A 15,943-nucleotide genomic window follows, 5' to 3' on the forward strand; every position below is an offset into this window, starting at 1 on the left:
ATCCTAGGCCTGCCCTGTAACCCGATTACATCTATGCTGTACTGTATCCTGGAGACGCAATAAACTCCCTCTATTCTACTGGCTGGTGGAGTCTGTTTGTGCCACTAAGGGGGGGCAGCAGTCGGGGAAACCCCGATGCGTCGTAACAGCCGCGATTGTTTAAATCGCGGCTTCAATTCCCTTGGCCGATCCGCCTCATCTACATGGCTCCATCGACGGAGCCATGTAGTTTACACACACCCTTAGGCTACGTCTAGACTGGCATGATTTTCCGGAAATGCTTTTAACGGAAAAGTTTTCCGTTAAAAGCATTTTCGGAAAAGTGTCTAGATTGGCACGGACGCTTTTCGGCAAAATCACTTTGTGCGGAAAAGCGTCCATGGCCAATCTAGATGCGCTTTTGCGCAAAAAAGCCCCGATTGCCATTTTCGCGATCGGGGCTTTTTTGCGCAAAACAAAACTCAGCTGTCTACATTGACCCTTTTGTGCAAAAGGGACTTTTGCCCGAACGGGAGCAGCATAGTATTTCCGCAAAAAGCACTTATTTACAGTAGGAAGTCAGTGCTTTTGCAGAAATTCAAGCGGCCAGTGTAGACGGCTGGCTAGTTTTTTCTGGAAAAGTGGCTGATTTTCCGGAAAAACTGGCCAATCTAGACACAGCCTCTGTGTCTGCAGGACCCCTTGTGCTGAGCCCCTGGAAGGAAGGCATCAACTCAGAGTCCTTCCCTGCCTCTGGTAGATTCTGTGCAAGCCAGAGGGGCACCAAATGACAGGCCCGACTGGCCACAAAAGGAGGGTTGGTGCTGCTGGCAGAGTCAAACCAAGGCTGCAGAAGGAGCTGAACAGCAGGAGAATCTAGGAGCAGCAGAGAAGCAGCCCAGCCTGTCTCTACCTTGGCTGGCCACAAGAACAGGCCGGCACTGCCCTGGCTGTCTGCAGGGCTGACAGCTGTTGTGGGCACCCAGGCACAGTCAGTCAGGATCAGGAATATGGAGCATAGGCAGGGCCTGAAGTGGCCAACCAAGGATTCATTCTCCTGATCAGACAATTCCCCAGCCTCCTTCTGGCTCAAGTAGAGCATCTGAGCCCAAGAGCAGGACACGTCCAGCCCCAAGCTAAGAGCTCTGTGGGCAGAGCCCACAGGGCTCTAGAGCTCTGCTGGATCCTTTCCCTCGCAGCCCTAGTGACCTCATGTGGCAGCTCAAATCTGAGTCCTGGCTAGAGGTGTCTGTCATTCCTGAAAGCCCTAGAGCTCTCCCCTTATGAGCAGTGTGTTCCTCTCCTGCCCAAGTATGCAATAGGCCCTAAAGGAGACTGAGTTGTATCCTGGAGAGTGCAGCAGAGCGCCCAGTTCCCCATGGGAGTCTGCTGGGTTATTCCCAATATGGTGGTAGGGTAGGGGGAGGATGGAATTAGTCTTGCCTGGGATCTTGTACCAGCCAGAGACAAGTCTCTGGAAGGTGGGGAAGGAGCCTGTCTGGGTAGGAGACTCAGATCCTGGCTTTGGAAGCAGGAATGGCACAGACCTTAATGAACAAGATCAGCACTTGGTTAATTGCTCCCGAAATAGGATTTCCAGTCTTCAAAGCTCATGTGCTCTCCTGGGTGGAGCGAAGGGAAGAGCTGCAGATCCCGGATCTCCAAGGCTGTGAGGAAGGGGAAATCATCAGTGACAACCACACAGGTGAGATATCAGCTAAACTGACTCAAACCAATTTCTGTGTTCTCATGATGTTGATTGTGTGTTTTCATCAAGTCTGACTGGCCCTTCAGCCTGTCTCAACTCCAGTCTGAGAGAGCTGGGTGGGGAAAGAGTTATGGGGGAGCAGGGTGAACTCAGCTCATGATTATTGAATCTTTCCAGCCATTCTTTGGGTTTGTCCCCCATTTTCTGTTCACCATTCAGAATTTTTCTTTCAGCTCAGCACAGAGAATGACTCCTGTGTGGTTTCTCTCTCCCTCCCAGCAGGTGATGGGATGCTGAATGAGAACAGTGAGAGGAGTCTTCAAGAGGAAGGACCTGAGCAAATGGCTCCATGTGGGGTATTAGTGGAAAGATCTGAAGGGCATGTTTCTCAGAGTCCTGAGCAAGGAGAGACTTGTGAGAGTCAGCGTAGTCTACAAAGGCAGCAGGGAAACCATCCAGGAGCAGGACAGGATAAATCCAGTCAGAGGATCAGAAGGTTGAAAACAAACACAGAAACTGTTCAAAAGAAAATCCCCCATCAACATTCACCTTGTGCTTGCAGTGACAGTGCAACTCCTAGTAAACATGAAAGAGCCCAAACAGGAGAGAAACCCTTCAGCTGCTCTGACTGTGGGAAAAGCTTCAGTCAGACCTCAACCCTTGTTATCCACAGGAGAGCCCACACAGGAGAGAAACCCTTCAGCTGCTCTGACTGTGGGAAAAGCTTCAGTCGGAGGTCACAGCTTGTTATCCATAGGAGAGCCCACACGGGAGAGAAACCCTTCAGCTGCTCTGACTGTGGGAAAAGCTTCAGTCAGAGGTCAAACCTTGTTATCCACAGGAGAGCCCACACAGGAGAGAAACCCTTCAGCTGCTCTGACTGTGGGAAAAGCTTCAGTCGGAGGTCACACCTTGTTATCCATAGGAGAGCCCACACGGGAGAGAAACCCTTCAGCTGCTCTGACTGTGGGAAAAGCTTCAGTCACAGGTCAGGCCTTTCTAGACATAGGAGAGCCCACACAGGAGAGAAACCCTTCAGCTGCTCTGACTGTGGGAAAAGATTCAATGACCTCTCACAGCTTGTTATCCATAGGAGAGCCCACACGGGAGAGAAACCCTTCAGCTGCTCTGACTGTGGGAAAAGCTTCAGTCAGACCTCAACCCTTGTTATCCACAGGAGAGCCCACACAGGAGAGAAACCCTTCAGCTGCTCTGACTGTGGGAAAAGCTTCAGTCGGAGGTCACACCTTGTTATCCATAGGAGAGCCCACACGGGAGAGAAACCCTTCAGTTGCTCTGACTGTGGGAAAAGCTTCAGTGACCGGTCACAGCTTGTTATCCATAGGAGAGTTCACACAGGAGAGAAACCCTTCAGATGCTGTGATTGTGGGAAAAACTTCAGTCGGAACTCAGCCCTTGTTATGCACAGGAGAGCCCACACAGGAGAGAAACCCTTCAGCTGTTCTGACTGTGGGAAAAGCTTCAGTCAGAGGTCAAACCTTGTTATCCATAGGAGAGCCCACACAGGAGAGAAACCCTTCAGCTGCTCTGACTGTGGGAAAAGCTTCAGTCGGCGGTCACACCTAGTTAGACACAGGAAAACCCATACAGAAGAAGCTATTCACCTGCTCTCACTGTAGGAAATGCTGCAGTCATAGGTCACACCTTGTTATCCGTGAGAACTCTCACAGGAGAGAATCCTTTAACTGCTCTGACTTTGGGAAATGCTATAGCGAGAGTTCAAGCCTTGTTGCATATAGTTGAACCCACACAGGTGAGAGACCCTATAGTGGGGGTGAGCAAAATTTTCTCTGTTGGTAGAATCCAGCCTTCCTAAGACTTTGATCCTGTCCACAAGGCAGTGCCAGGCCCCACCTCCAAATGAAGATGTACTGAGGGGAAGGAGCTTAGCCCCACCCCCTCTTCATGCTTTGTAGCCACTAGAGAGGAGGCAGCGCTAGGCTGAGTCTTTGCCACACAACCTGAGCCTGGCACTAGAGGCACTGCTGCCACTGCACTGCTGGCCTCCAGGGCCACATAGCCATGTCAGGGGTGCCTCTGGGGCTGTTCCTGGGCTGCGTGGCTGCAGCAGCAACACCTCCAGTCCTGGACTGAATGGGAGCAGTAGTGGTGCCTCTGGTGTCCGGTGTCTGGTCCTAGTCTGTGTGGCTGCTGCTGCAGCAGTAGAGCCTCCCTCTGGGGTGATGAGGACAGTGTGGCTGGAGATGTTGCTGCAAGGGGTCCCAAAGCCAGGTAATATTTGTTGTCCTTCCCAGACACTCCCTCCCAATCTCCTCAATTCCCTTTTTCCTGGCAGCCAGCACCCCCAGCTTGCATTGACACAGTCTTTTTTTCTTGCACCCTGTCTCCTGACCAGACACTGCACCTTCCCCCCAGGCCAGACATCTGCCTGCTTCTGCATCCTAGATCCTTCTTCAAGACCCCAACCCTTTCTTGAGGCCCCTGTCATGTTATTGGATTTTAAGGTGAACATACTCACCTTAAGATCATTGCTGTACTCACGGGAAACTGCCCCAAATTTTGTACAGATTGGGTCATGCGAGGTGTCAAATGATAGCTGATGTTGTGCTGATTCTATGTGTGGTATTCATGTACTTGTTTGGAGTTTGTATGGGAAGTTAAGACTATGGGCTCTGCTGATGCTGCGTATGGACTGCCTGTCATGAGGAAGGAATGTGCAATGAGTTACTATGCTAATTTGTATGGCTCCAAGGACAATGGTTCTCAGGGTGGCCAATACACAGCTAAGGAATGCATGTGGAAAGCTGCAAAGCAGCCAGGGCACAATGGCTGCTGGCATATGAAACAGGTCACTTGACCATGTAACTAGCTCCAGCTTGGGAGACACCAGAAATGAATATCAAATGCCATGAGGGGGCTCCATGTGCCTTGCTAAGTACAGAGACACGGGAAGGATTTCTGACCCATCCTGATATACAATGTATGCCAAAGACTTTTATGCTAGCAGTTTGTAACATCTCTGCTAAGATCCTGCATCAAGAACTTGCTGATTGATGTATACAATGTATTCTCCTTAATAGCCTTACTCTCAACCTTTTCTTTCTTTTATTAATAAACCTTTCGATTCTAAAGGATTGGTCCACTGTGATCTTGTGGGTAAGATGGAAAGTATAAATTGACCAGGGATTCATGCCTGGTTCTTTGGAACCAGGTGGATCTGTTCTGGGTTGGAGAGATTGGGCTGTATAACCCCTCACCTGTGTGTAAGCCCAGGGCTGAGTGTGGCACAGGAAGAGCTGGGGTATCTGAGGGATTTTGCTCATGAGGCTTCCTGCAGGCTGGATTGGCAGCTGAAGTACTCAGTGTAACTGGTTTGTGGCCTGTTTTGGAAAGGTCTCCAGTCAAGGGCTGTCAGCAATTTCCCCTGAGTGGATTCCCTCAGCGGTGCTCAGGCCTGGCCTGGCCCGGCCAATCACAGCCCTGCCCTCTCCAAGCCTTCTGTAGATTACTGTTGCTAATGGAAACTCACTTAATTACATAATTAGTCAAGCCATTTTGCTAGGGCTGCATCTGGGCAGTTGCATTTAAATTATTAAAGAGATTAAACCTTTTAACTTTCTCATGTTAGTTGATCAAACTTTATTTTAAATTAAGTAAAATATTTATGTCCAATACATACTGTGGAGGTAGGCCTCGCTAGCCTGGCCAAAGACTGAACCGTACACAGTGCGTCCTGCGTCAGAAGCAAGCTTCCTAAGCAAGTTGAGCATGAAACCACAATGCTGTTAAACAAACAAACAAAATCGCAGTGCTTGTAATTTATCTTGTCAAGCAGAGATTACCATTTAAGGATAAAGTGCCTTCTGTTCTCTTTTCTCTGTAAATTTCCACTGTGACTTTGTAAGAAGGTATAAATATCTCAGGCATTTGAGTGTGAGGAAGGGGCTTGTATTGGTAAGGGGTGACTCCCTGCCATCTGTGACAACCCCCTCCCCCACAGCTGGGTTATTAATTTGGTTTTGTCTGTCTTGAACCCTAAAGCTAGCGTGTGTTTATTTCATGACAGCTGGGAGCAGCCGAAGCCAAGAGCCTTGTTCTACTGTGTCAACAATCTCTGAGGTGGCATAAAATCCCCTCTCCAGTTTCTAACCCTGAAATATCATCTTTATGATGTCATTCCTGGCCTCTTGATACAGCCTTTGAACTCTGACTGCAGAGATATGTCTACACTGGCGGGTTCTTGTGCAAGAATGGCTGTTCTTGTGCAAGAATCCGCAGAGCGTCCACGCTGCCCACCTGTTCCTGTGCAAGAAGATTTAAAGTACGACGTGGTAACAGAGGACTTCTTGTGCAAGAGCTATGCTCTTTTTTAACAGGTGTAAGCCCTCTTGCACAGGGGCTCTTGAACAAGAGGGCAATGTGGATGCTCGGCAGGGGTTTCTTGTGCAAGAAAGCCCTATGGCTAAAATGGCCATTGGAAAGTTCTTGCACAAGGGAGCATCCACACCGCCATGGATGCACTTGCACAAAAGCACAGCTCACACATGGCAGTGTGGATGTGTTCTTGCGCAAAACTTCTTGCACAAGAACCCGAAAGTGTAGACATAGCCCAGATGTTTGCTTACCAGAGATGCCAAAATAGACTAAGCCATCTCGAGAAAGGCTTTTGCCAAAGCCAGGGATTGAACCAGGACCATTCAAATCTTCAGTCTAACACTCTCTCAACTGAGCTACTTTGGCAGGTGTCTGCAGCTGTCTAAGGCCGACGCTTCTCTCAGGCATGTTTTTTTTCTGTGGCAGTATACAAGAGAGATGCTGTTCTCTGTGGCCCTGCAAGGCAAGATGAGTTTTGCCTGCCCCCCTCTGCCTGACTCGCACTTGGCCCCATTCCTGCCACTTTTCTCAGGGTGTTCCAGTGGCGACCAATGGGCAGAGTGAGTTTCATAATGTGCACCACTAGTGAGGTCGTTTGCGCTTGTGCAGATGTGTGCTACTGTGGTACCCACCAGTTACTCACAAAGAGCTTAGCTAAATATAGTTTTATAATTTGATAGAAGAAACAATTCTGAAACAAGGGATAGTTAACAAGGTACATGACTTCATATATTTAGTATGAAATCAAAAAGAACATTAACGTTACAACACATTCCATAGTTATTTCGTATCTTACGGGGATTGTTCCTTTGAGGCATAAAACAAAATTGTCCATCTTCTTGATTTAGCAAACAAGCTATGATGATTCATATTGCTACATGAAATGAAATCGTTGTTACACTTTATGATGGAAATTAAATATTCTGTTATTTAATGATCTCAGTTCGGAGTCCTGTTTGAGTACATCTACATTTGCTCCCTAGTTTGGACTAGAGATGCAAATGTAGGTGACCAAAATTGCTAATGAAGCAGAGATTTAAATATCCCCTGCTTCATTAGCAAGATCTTGCCTGGCTCGCTAGTCCAAATCACAGTTGATTTGAACCAGTAAGTGCGTGCCTGGACACGGTAGTTCAAACCAAAGCCCTTGGTTCGAACTAATGTTACTTCTTATTTTTTGAGTCCAAGGTGTTGTCCTGGACCATAAACCAGAACAGCTCTGTCCAGGGAAGGCACCATGGCTTAGCTGGTTAAAGCACCTGCCTTGTGAACAAGAGATCTGGGGTGCAACTCTCAGTGGTACCTTGTTGTAGTCTTTGTCCATGTTTTCCTAAGTCCTTCTGAAACACAGAAGAGACCTCCCCTGGCCACCCATAGAACTGCTGGTTCAGGAAAAGGCTGATTGGGGAGGAATGTTGAGAAGAAGGAAACCACAAGCCTGGAGTGGTTGCAGAGGCCATTGTGACTGGCAAGGCAGTGGGAGAGTTTGAACTCCCTGGATTTCCTACTGGAGCTCTGCTTAAAGCTGCAGGATCTGACTCCAGAGGCTGCCCTTAAATGCAACAGAGTTTGAGCTGGTTGTAGCTCTGCCTTTGGCACAGGGAGTTTGTACTAGAAAGAGGCAGGCTGGGTGACTAAGAACAAGAGGCTGGGCATTCCCTTCATTGAAGGGTTGTCAGATCATCGTGAGAACATTGCCCGGTATGCCACTTAAAAGATGGGGTGGCAGGGAAGAGTAGGAATGAGACTGGCAGGGGGCTAAAGCAGCAGGGTTGGAGTGACCAGGCCAGCTGTGCAGGGGGCAGGAATGTCTCTGCTTTGTTCTCACAACTATTCTGGAGGACACTTGGGGGACGTTCGACTCGCCAAGGTCCAGCCAGGGGAGCGGACAGCGGAATCTCTCTTTAAAGGACACGAAGGCTCCTCCACACTAATACAGACCCTGCTGAGCCTGCGTGAGAAACAATCCTTGCTTTAGGGCTATCCTGTGTAGGGCTTCATCAGCCCAGGGAGCAAAGGGCAGGCGGCATCCCCAATGATGCACAGGGGCAGGTCCACGTCTCCGGCCCTGAGAGTGCGGTTGGGGAAAAGTGCTGGGAGGCACCTTCTGGTAGAACCTGGAGCTGCAAAATACGTTGGCATCACGTGTCTTCTCTGAGAATGGACCCATGTCCTGAAAGGGACAGAAAGGGGCCTGAGAAGAGCTAGTGTAGCTGAGCAAGCCATGCAGGTGCTTGTCTTCCTGATGGTCTAGGGGCTAGGATACAGATAGAATACAGCCCTTTCACCGCTGTACCCTGGGTTCGATTCCCAGTCAGGGAAACCAGCCTTGTCATGAAACCTGTCTGGTCTTTGCCCTTTTCTATCACAGGGAGTGCCAGTGGGTTGAGGGAAGGGAGGTGGAGGTGCTGGGGTGCCAGAGGCAGGCTGTAGCTGGGAGACCTGCCAAGCACAATTCTCAGGCAGCTCCTTCCCTGTGTGGGCAGCACAGGTTGTATGGCTGGGTGAATAAGAGCTTGTTGGGATGTGCTTTGGCTTCCTTATCTGCAGGCTCCCCAGAGAGAATTTTGTATCTATGCTGTGGTCTGTCTGGCTCAGCGGGTGGGTGAGATGGGCTGGGCCCTGGAACTTACAACCTGGCTGGAGCTTGCTGCTTCCCCGATACCCTCCTGTGTGGTCCCAGCAGCTGCCAGGCTCTGACTCTTGCCACCCTGGCACTAACAGGTGCCTCCATCTAAATTCTCTTTTAAATTGGTCTCTATGGGACCACTCAGGGCATTTTTCTCCTCAGCAGTGCACAAGAGAGAAGCTGTCATCAGTGGCCCTGCAGGGCAAGATGAGCTTTGCCTGACCCCTCAGCCTGACTCCCTACTTGGCCCCATTCCCGCCTCCATTCCTGGGCTGACCCTGTGGCCGAAGGGACTGCGGCTGCTGCTGACAGGGAAGAAGCTGGGAGGCAAGGTGCTGGCAGCAAGAGATTCCGGCTGCCTCTTTGCCCTGGGTCTCAGTGCGCCATGCCGGCCACCAGCCACGTTGACCAAACCTCAAACCATCTGGACTAGACAGCCCACGTCACAGGGTGTGTCTAGACTACAGAGTTTTGTCGACAAAAGTGGACTTTTGTCAACAAAACTATACCTGCGTCTACACTACCGCTGAGTTCTGTCTACATAACGTTGACAGAACTCAGCAGTTTTGTTGATGCTGGTAAACCTCATTTTACGAGGCATAACGCCTTCTGTCGACAGAGTTTCTGTCGACAGAAGGTGTTATTGCATGTAAACTGTCCTTTGCGTCTACACTACCATGTCGACAAAGCAGCTTGCTTTGTTGACAGAACTCAAGGTAGTCTAGATGCTCTTTGTCGACAGAAGTTTTGTCGACAGTATCCGTCGACAAAACTTCTGTCGACAGAAGCCTGTAGTCTAGACGTAGCCACAGTGAGTTGCTAGTGGTCTTATCAGAGAAGAGCCATTGGCAGCTGCAGAGACAGCCCTGCAGCTGCCGGAGGCACCTTTCTGAAAGGGCCATTTGTGAGTTAGAGTCTGATAGGTCAGCTAGATCAGTTGGTTAGAGTGTGGTGCTAATAATGGTCATGGGTTCAAGCCCTATGCTGGCTACAGAGATATTTGCTGTGGAGACCGCCCCTCCCTGAGACACCAGCTGCCTGTCTCTCACTGTGTCATGTGCCCCTTTGGAAGTCTGCTTGCTCAGGGCTCCAGGCGCCTCCCACTCGTGTAAGGAATGACACAGCCCTGTTCTCTAGTCCAGAGTGAGTGACTCTCAGCCCATGTGAAACAGGAGGGCTCATTGAGCATCTGACACAGCACAGGGACCCAGGCAGGCAGCAGGGGCTGCGGGTGAGGAGTGAGGGCACCAGAGGGGGCAGGGAAACAAGTAGCACCAAGACTCTTGCCACCAGGGTCTGGCCACCCGACTCCCTGCCCAGGCTGTTGGACCCCTGAACTACTTCAGCTGTCAGGTCAGCCCGGGAGCTAAGGCAGGAATGGGGGGAAGGAGCAAGTCAAACTGCAGGTGGCAGGAAACACCAGTCTTGCCTTTCTGGGCAGTGCATGATGGCGTCATGTTTGTGACACGGCTGCCAAACAGCCTGGACAGTTACTAACCGACCAGACGGGTTTATTGGTAGCTCAGTGTTGGGAGCCTTAGATGAAACATTTAAAGGTCTGTGGTTCAATCCCAGGCTTTGCCATGTCTCCCATGTCTCTCAGTGCAGCAGGGCCCTCTCTTCTCCCCTGGCCATGCTCGTGCCCTGTCATATCCCCTCATCCATCCTGGCAGCAGCCCATCTTTGCTTCTAAACCTCCCTCAGAGTTTCTGCTTCAGCTTCCTTGGCTAAAGTCCCCTCCCCCTGTGCGTGTGGCTGGCAGGGATTGCTAGAGGGATCCATTTACATGTAGCTTCACTGAAACCCCCCTCATTGGTCTGCAGCCTGCACCCCAGGTCAGTCCATGTGTGTTAAAGGGCCTCAGGGAGCACAGAGCAGAGGGATCCCCTCGACACACACACACAGTCCCAGCCCCAAGCCTCTTCCAGATCCTGTGCCCGGACTTCTCTACCATCCCACATCCTCTCCCCTGCTCTGAGCCCCCCCCCCCCACTCTCACACACTCCCCAAATCCCTGCCATGAGCCTCCCACACTCCACATTTTAATTTCTTACAGGTACTGTCCTATCACAACCCCTCCCCCAACTTCCTGCCTTGAGCCTCCCTCCGCCCAAGGGGTGGTGCCCAATAGAACAGTCCCTGTAAGAAATGTCACTTTCACCCCTGGGAGCAGCTCAGCCATGCAAAGGGGCTGCCTGGGGCAGGACATTAGCCCTGGAGCGCAGGGGTGGGTGTGGCAGTGACATCACAAGGGCCTTTTGCAGCCCCTCAGCTTATTGGCTAATGCATGTTGGGAGGTGATGACCTCACAGAGAGTCCATGACTATGGCCAGGTGGGACAGGCTGCAGGGCAGGGGCCATCTCAGAGACCCCCCCATGGCTTTGCTGCAGGGAGTCTCCTTGAGAGTTGCCCTTGAGACCTTTTTGGAGCCTTCTCTTTTCTCACAATTAACTGACCTAGAAGGCCGACGTCTCTGTGGAGAAGGGAAGAGTCTCGAAGAAGGCCCTGCTAGTATAGCAGGGGAGGTAGCTCAAAGTGCTTTCTTTGCGTGCAAGAGATACTGGGATTGATGTCCACATTCTCCAATAAGGGGGAAAATCCCAATTTTTCTTTTTATCATCAGAGCCAGCCAGGGGGCTAAGTGGCTCTAGTAGGCACCCCCACACACACACTTTCTACTTGCTCTCCCCAAAAGTCAGCCACGCTGGGGCAGAGAGCTGCTGAACACCAGCACTCCTGGGCCAGGCAGTGGCAGGAGCACTGGAGACAGGTTGCAGGTGGGGCAGAATTAGCTCCACTGGAAAAGTGCTGCCTTTGCCCACGAGAGGTAACAGGATTCACTCCCATCTTCTCCCACCTGGTGCTGAGGGGCCCGCCCCTTTCCTGCTGCCTCAACTTTTATTCCCGAAATGCTCCTTACACCATGGCACCTACAGCTGACACCAAGGGTGGCACCTGGGTCTCTCCGCTCTCAGGCTGGCCTCTGTTCTCCTGGCTTCTCTCCATCCCCTTCATTGCTCAGGACTCTCTGTCCTGCCCCAGCTCTGCTGCTTTCAGGGCAAATCCCTTGTTAGGACCAGTCACAATCTGGGGTCCGTGAGGGTCCCTCCCACCTGAGATGTGTGTTACATGAAAGCCTCTTGTTCTCTGCCTTGTTCCCAACACTGGCTGCAGATGCCAACTTTCATGGGGGTGTAGTTCAGTGGTGGAGTGTTTGACTGCAGATTAAGTGGTCCTTGGTTCAAATCCAAGTACCCCCTTGGAGAAGTTTGTTTCTATTGGCAATATTTTCCTTTCCAGTTCCATCACACTCTGGCTTTACATTGCTTGACATTCTTGACATTAATAAGAATCCTTAATGCAGAGCTACTCAACTTTGGATGCTCCAGGGGCCACAATGAATGGCATTTAACCAGGATGGACAGGGCAGGTGTCCCTAGCAGGTGTATTCCAGAAGCTGGAAATGGGCGATGGGAGGGATCATGTAATAATTGTCTGTGCTGAGGATTCCCTTGGGAGAATGAACTTGGCTGCTGTCCTGAGACAGGATCCTGGGCTAGCTGGACAACTGGCATAGCCCAGTCTGGCTGCTTTGATGTTCTGTTTGGCTGTTCTTGTCCCCTCTGGGCAAGGGAGAATGGACCCTCCCCATCCTGAAGTGGACAGAAAATGGCCTGTGAAAGGCTAGTGTATGTGAGCAAAGAGGCTTGTTTTATGTGTCCCTGGTGGTCTAGTGGTTAGGATCCAGCACTTTCACTGCTGTGGCCTGGGTTCAATTCCCAGTTAGGGAAGCCAGCCTGAACTTTCACATAACAACTGCCTAGTCACTTTTCTCACCTCCTTACCACATGTTACAGCAGCTGTAACCCCAAGAGGTTACTTCAGGCCCCTTTCCCACCTCTCCCTTACTGCTAAGACAGCACTTGCCATTTTCAGAAGGGGCAGAGCTGGTGACTCAAAGTGCCTATCCCCTCTCCTGCATGGGGCAGCACTACAGGAAGCTCTGACACACACACAGCACTAGCCCAGTGGGGCTGGGCAGGGAAAGCGCTGGGGGCTGGTGGTGGATGGAGTGGTGGTTCATATGGCAGCAGGACAAGCAGTTAGGCTGGGTTTGTGGATGTTCTTTACTGCTGCCCTGTCTCTGTTCTCTGCCTTGCCTTGCCCCTTTCCTGGTCCTGCCCAGCTGCCTCCTGTATGGGCTGAGCTCAGTGGCTGGCTTGGTCACCTGCTCCACTGACACCTCTGCCCTGTCTCTCAGTGCATGTCTCTCAGTGCATCCCAGGCAGCTGAGCAATTGTGCCCTTGAGTGGCATTCTCAGCCAGCCAATCAGCTTTGTGAGGAGAATCATGGAGGCGGGGCAATGAGCTCTCTTGTTAGGCCAGCAAGGAAGCAGCCAAAGCCCCACCCCCCCCAGGGAGCCAGCTGGAGACCATGTGGAGGGAGCCGCTGCCTCTCCCCTGTGTAGCCAGCACTTTCCCAGTGGGGCAACTCTGCCCCCCCCCCCCAGGCCTGTCTCCACCACTTCTGTCACTGCCAGGCAATGGGAGGCTGAGTCCCAGCAGCTTCCTGCCCCAGCATGGCTGGTTTTGGGGGAGACAACGTAGGAAGCAGGAGGGAGCTACTGGAGAAACAAAGTAGGAAGCAGGAGGGAGCTACTGGAGACATTTAGCCCCAGGCTGGCTCTACCTTTGTAAAACAGGGATTTTTTTCCCATTAGTGGAGAATGTGGGTATGGATCCCACTACCTCTCATGTACAAAGCAAACACTCTATCACTTGAACTAATTCCCCTGCTGTAATAACATAGCTCCTCTTGGAGGCTCTTACCTTCTCCATGGGGACGTCTGTCTTCTAGTTCAGCTAATGGAGGGAAAGGAGAAGGCTCCAACGAGGCTCCTCCTCACACTCGTGCTTGTGACCCTCATTCTCTCTCTGGCCTCAAGGGCAGATCTCCAGAAGGAGACTCCCTGCAGCAAAGCCATGGGGGGCTCTGAGAGTCCCTGCAGCAAAGTCTCTGAAGTTTCCTCTGCCCTGCAGCTTGTCCCACCTGGCCATTGTCATGGACTCTCTGTGAGGTCACCACCTCCCAACCTCCTTTAGCCAATAAGCTGAGGGGCTGAAAAAGGCCCTTGTGATGTCACTGCCACACCCACCCCTGCCCTCCAGGGCTAATGTCCTGCCCCAGGCAGCCCCTTTGCATGGCTGAGCTGCTCCCAGGGGTGAAAGTGACACATTTCTCACAGGGACTGTTCTATTGGGCACCACCCCTTGGGCGGGGGGAGGCTTAAGGTAGGAAGTTGGGAGAGGGGTTGTGATAGGACAGTACCTGTAAGAAATTAAAATGAGGAGTGGAGTGTGGGAGGCTCAAGGTAGGGATTTGAGGAGCGTGTCAGTTGGGGGGTGGGGCTCAGGACAGGGATGAGGATGTGGGAGGATATGGGAGTCAGGGCATGGGATTAAGGATGTGGGGGGGGGGCTTGAGGCTGGGACTGTGTGTGTGTGTTGAGGGGATCAATGGGACTAGATTCCCAGCTCCCTCTGCTCTGGGCTCCCTGAGGCCCTTTAACACATAAGGGCTTTCTCTGCAGCGCACTGAGGGGAGGAACCCCTGAGCCAGTGATGCCGCTTTGCCGAGGTTGGCAGGGACAGAAGGCAGGCCGGGTGCCCAGTAACCCCAGACAGATGTGCACATCTGCATATGAGCAGCAGCTATTGTGGAGCTCTAGAAATCTCCCCCTAGATCTAATTCCCCACGTGCCAGGCACCAAAGCCAGGGCTCCGGGGTCTCAAGCAGAGCACTACTGGGGGCGGATACGTGTCTCTTTGAGGCAGGTTCCTCACTCCCACATCCCAGACACGTACTATGGCAAAAAGACCAATGGTCCCTGCATAAAGTGTCCCAGGGATAAGCGTTAGCCTGAGAACAAGCATCACCCTGCAGAGGAGACACCCCTGGTATGGAGCCAACAAGCCCAGGAGCCACCCAGCTCAGGATCCCCAAGGGCACTGACACAGACTCCCTGGCACAGGAGAATCCCAAGTCTCTGTTCTGCCGGCCAGCGGTTTCCCTCTTCTGTTTCTTGTCAGCTCCCTGCAAAACACCTCATAACAATAGATGAGGGTGAGTGGGGATAAACCCAGCTGTGCTGTAGAGCGGCTGTTAGGTGGGGAAAGAGAGGGGGGTCCCTTCAGCCTTCCTGAGCAACTCACACATGTAAGAAAACTGCCATTAGAGGTGTATGCATGGGTGGCAGAGTGGTCTAAGGTGCCAGACTCAAGGATGTGTTTTTACCTTAGTTGGGTTTTCTGGTCTCCCAATGGAGTCGTGGGTTCGAATCCCCCTCCTGACATATCCTATATTTTATATCTAGAGAGGTGACCTCATTTCCTTAACTCCCCTGACATTGTAGGAGCCCTTGCTCAGCATTTCTCTTAGGCTGCATCTACACAGCAGCGTTCCTTGGGAATAACAGCCATTATTCCGAAATAACAATGGGAGCGTCTACACAGCAATTCCATTATTCCGACTTCTGTAATGCTCCATCCAGACCAGTGGTCTGAGGAGCCAGGAGGTTTCCAGGATGCAGACAGACAAGCCCACAGGCAAAGACAAAGCAAAGTCCCAGCCACTTCCTGCTTAGCTCAGCAGGGTCTCTGTGTGGCCCCCAGACCTTTTGTTTGCTGTTGCCAAGTCGCAGGGGCCCAGTTTCTACAACACTCACAGGCCCCACAGGAGGAGGCTGGTTTGATGCTTCACCCCATGGCCTAGCAATGAGCCCCCAAACTTGCCCTGTGCTCGGGGAGTGTAGCCAGACAGGAACCCCCTTGTAACATCCATTTTTGCTTGCCTGGAGCATACAGGGCACACAGAGCAGAAGGCCCAGGCTGCTGTGACCGTGAATGGCTGTAAACAGAGATACGCCAATTCTGACCAAGAGGCTGCCAAGGAGTGCCCTTGACTCAAACCCATATTGATACGAACACACATCCATCCGCGGGGGGAGGAATCTCTCGCCCAGTAAAAAAATGTCTAGTATTCACAATTTAGTTATCTCTCTTGCAAGTGTAAATTAACTTGAAACTTGCTTGTAAGAACTGGCGCCACAAAACGGACCAGTAGAATTCGGCATCTTAGATAAGAAAGAGGATACGGGCCCCCAGGGGTATAAAGATGGGTTCAGCCGCGCATTTTCTCTGAGTGTCAATCTACCATCTATCTGCTGGTCGGGTTTGGTGTTTGATCTCCCGAGGTTCCAAGGGGACGCCC

General features: G+C 51.6%; 1 protein-coding gene and 2 non-coding genes across 3 annotated transcripts; all 3 read left to right on the top strand.

Moving 5' to 3' along the window:
- Positions 1–609: 609 nt before the first annotated feature.
- LOC149522813 (uncharacterized) lies at positions 610–5,288 on the top strand. Its single transcript, XM_089771084.1, has 2 exons — positions 610–1,684; positions 1,967–5,288. Exons 1-2 carry the CDS (start codon positions 1,516–1,518, stop codon positions 3,325–3,327), a joined length of 1,530 nt encoding a protein of 509 aa, XP_089627210.1. The 5' UTR covers positions 610–1,515; the 3' UTR covers positions 3,328–5,288.
- A 6,573-nt stretch (positions 5,289–11,861) lies between these two features.
- TRNAC-GCA (transfer RNA cysteine (anticodon GCA)) lies at positions 11,862–11,933 on the top strand. The gene has a single exon. It is a non-coding gene; the product is annotated as a tRNA-Cys (tRNA).
- A 459-nt stretch (positions 11,934–12,392) lies between these two features.
- TRNAE-UUC (transfer RNA glutamic acid (anticodon UUC)) lies at positions 12,393–12,464 on the top strand. Its single transcript has one exon. It is a non-coding gene; the product is annotated as a tRNA-Glu (tRNA).
- Positions 12,465–15,943: the final 3,479 nt, after the last annotated feature.

Source organism: Pelodiscus sinensis, chromosome 19, assembly GCF_052426305.1.
Source record: "Pelodiscus sinensis isolate ZL-2025 chromosome 19, ASM5242630v1, whole genome shotgun sequence".
NCBI lineage: Eukaryota > Metazoa > Chordata > Testudines > Trionychidae > Pelodiscus > Pelodiscus sinensis.

What these genes read in the sequence shown, in the direction of transcription:
- LOC149522813 (XM_089771084.1), top strand. Translation starts at nt 1,516, where the DNA reads ATGGCACAGACCTTAATGAACAAGATCAGCACTTGGTTAATTGCTCCC. An exon ending in CATCAGTGACAACCACACAG is followed by an intron (nt 1,685 to 1,966) that starts GTGAGATATCAG and finishes TCTCCCTCCCAG; the next exon opens with CAGGTGATGGGATGCTGAAT.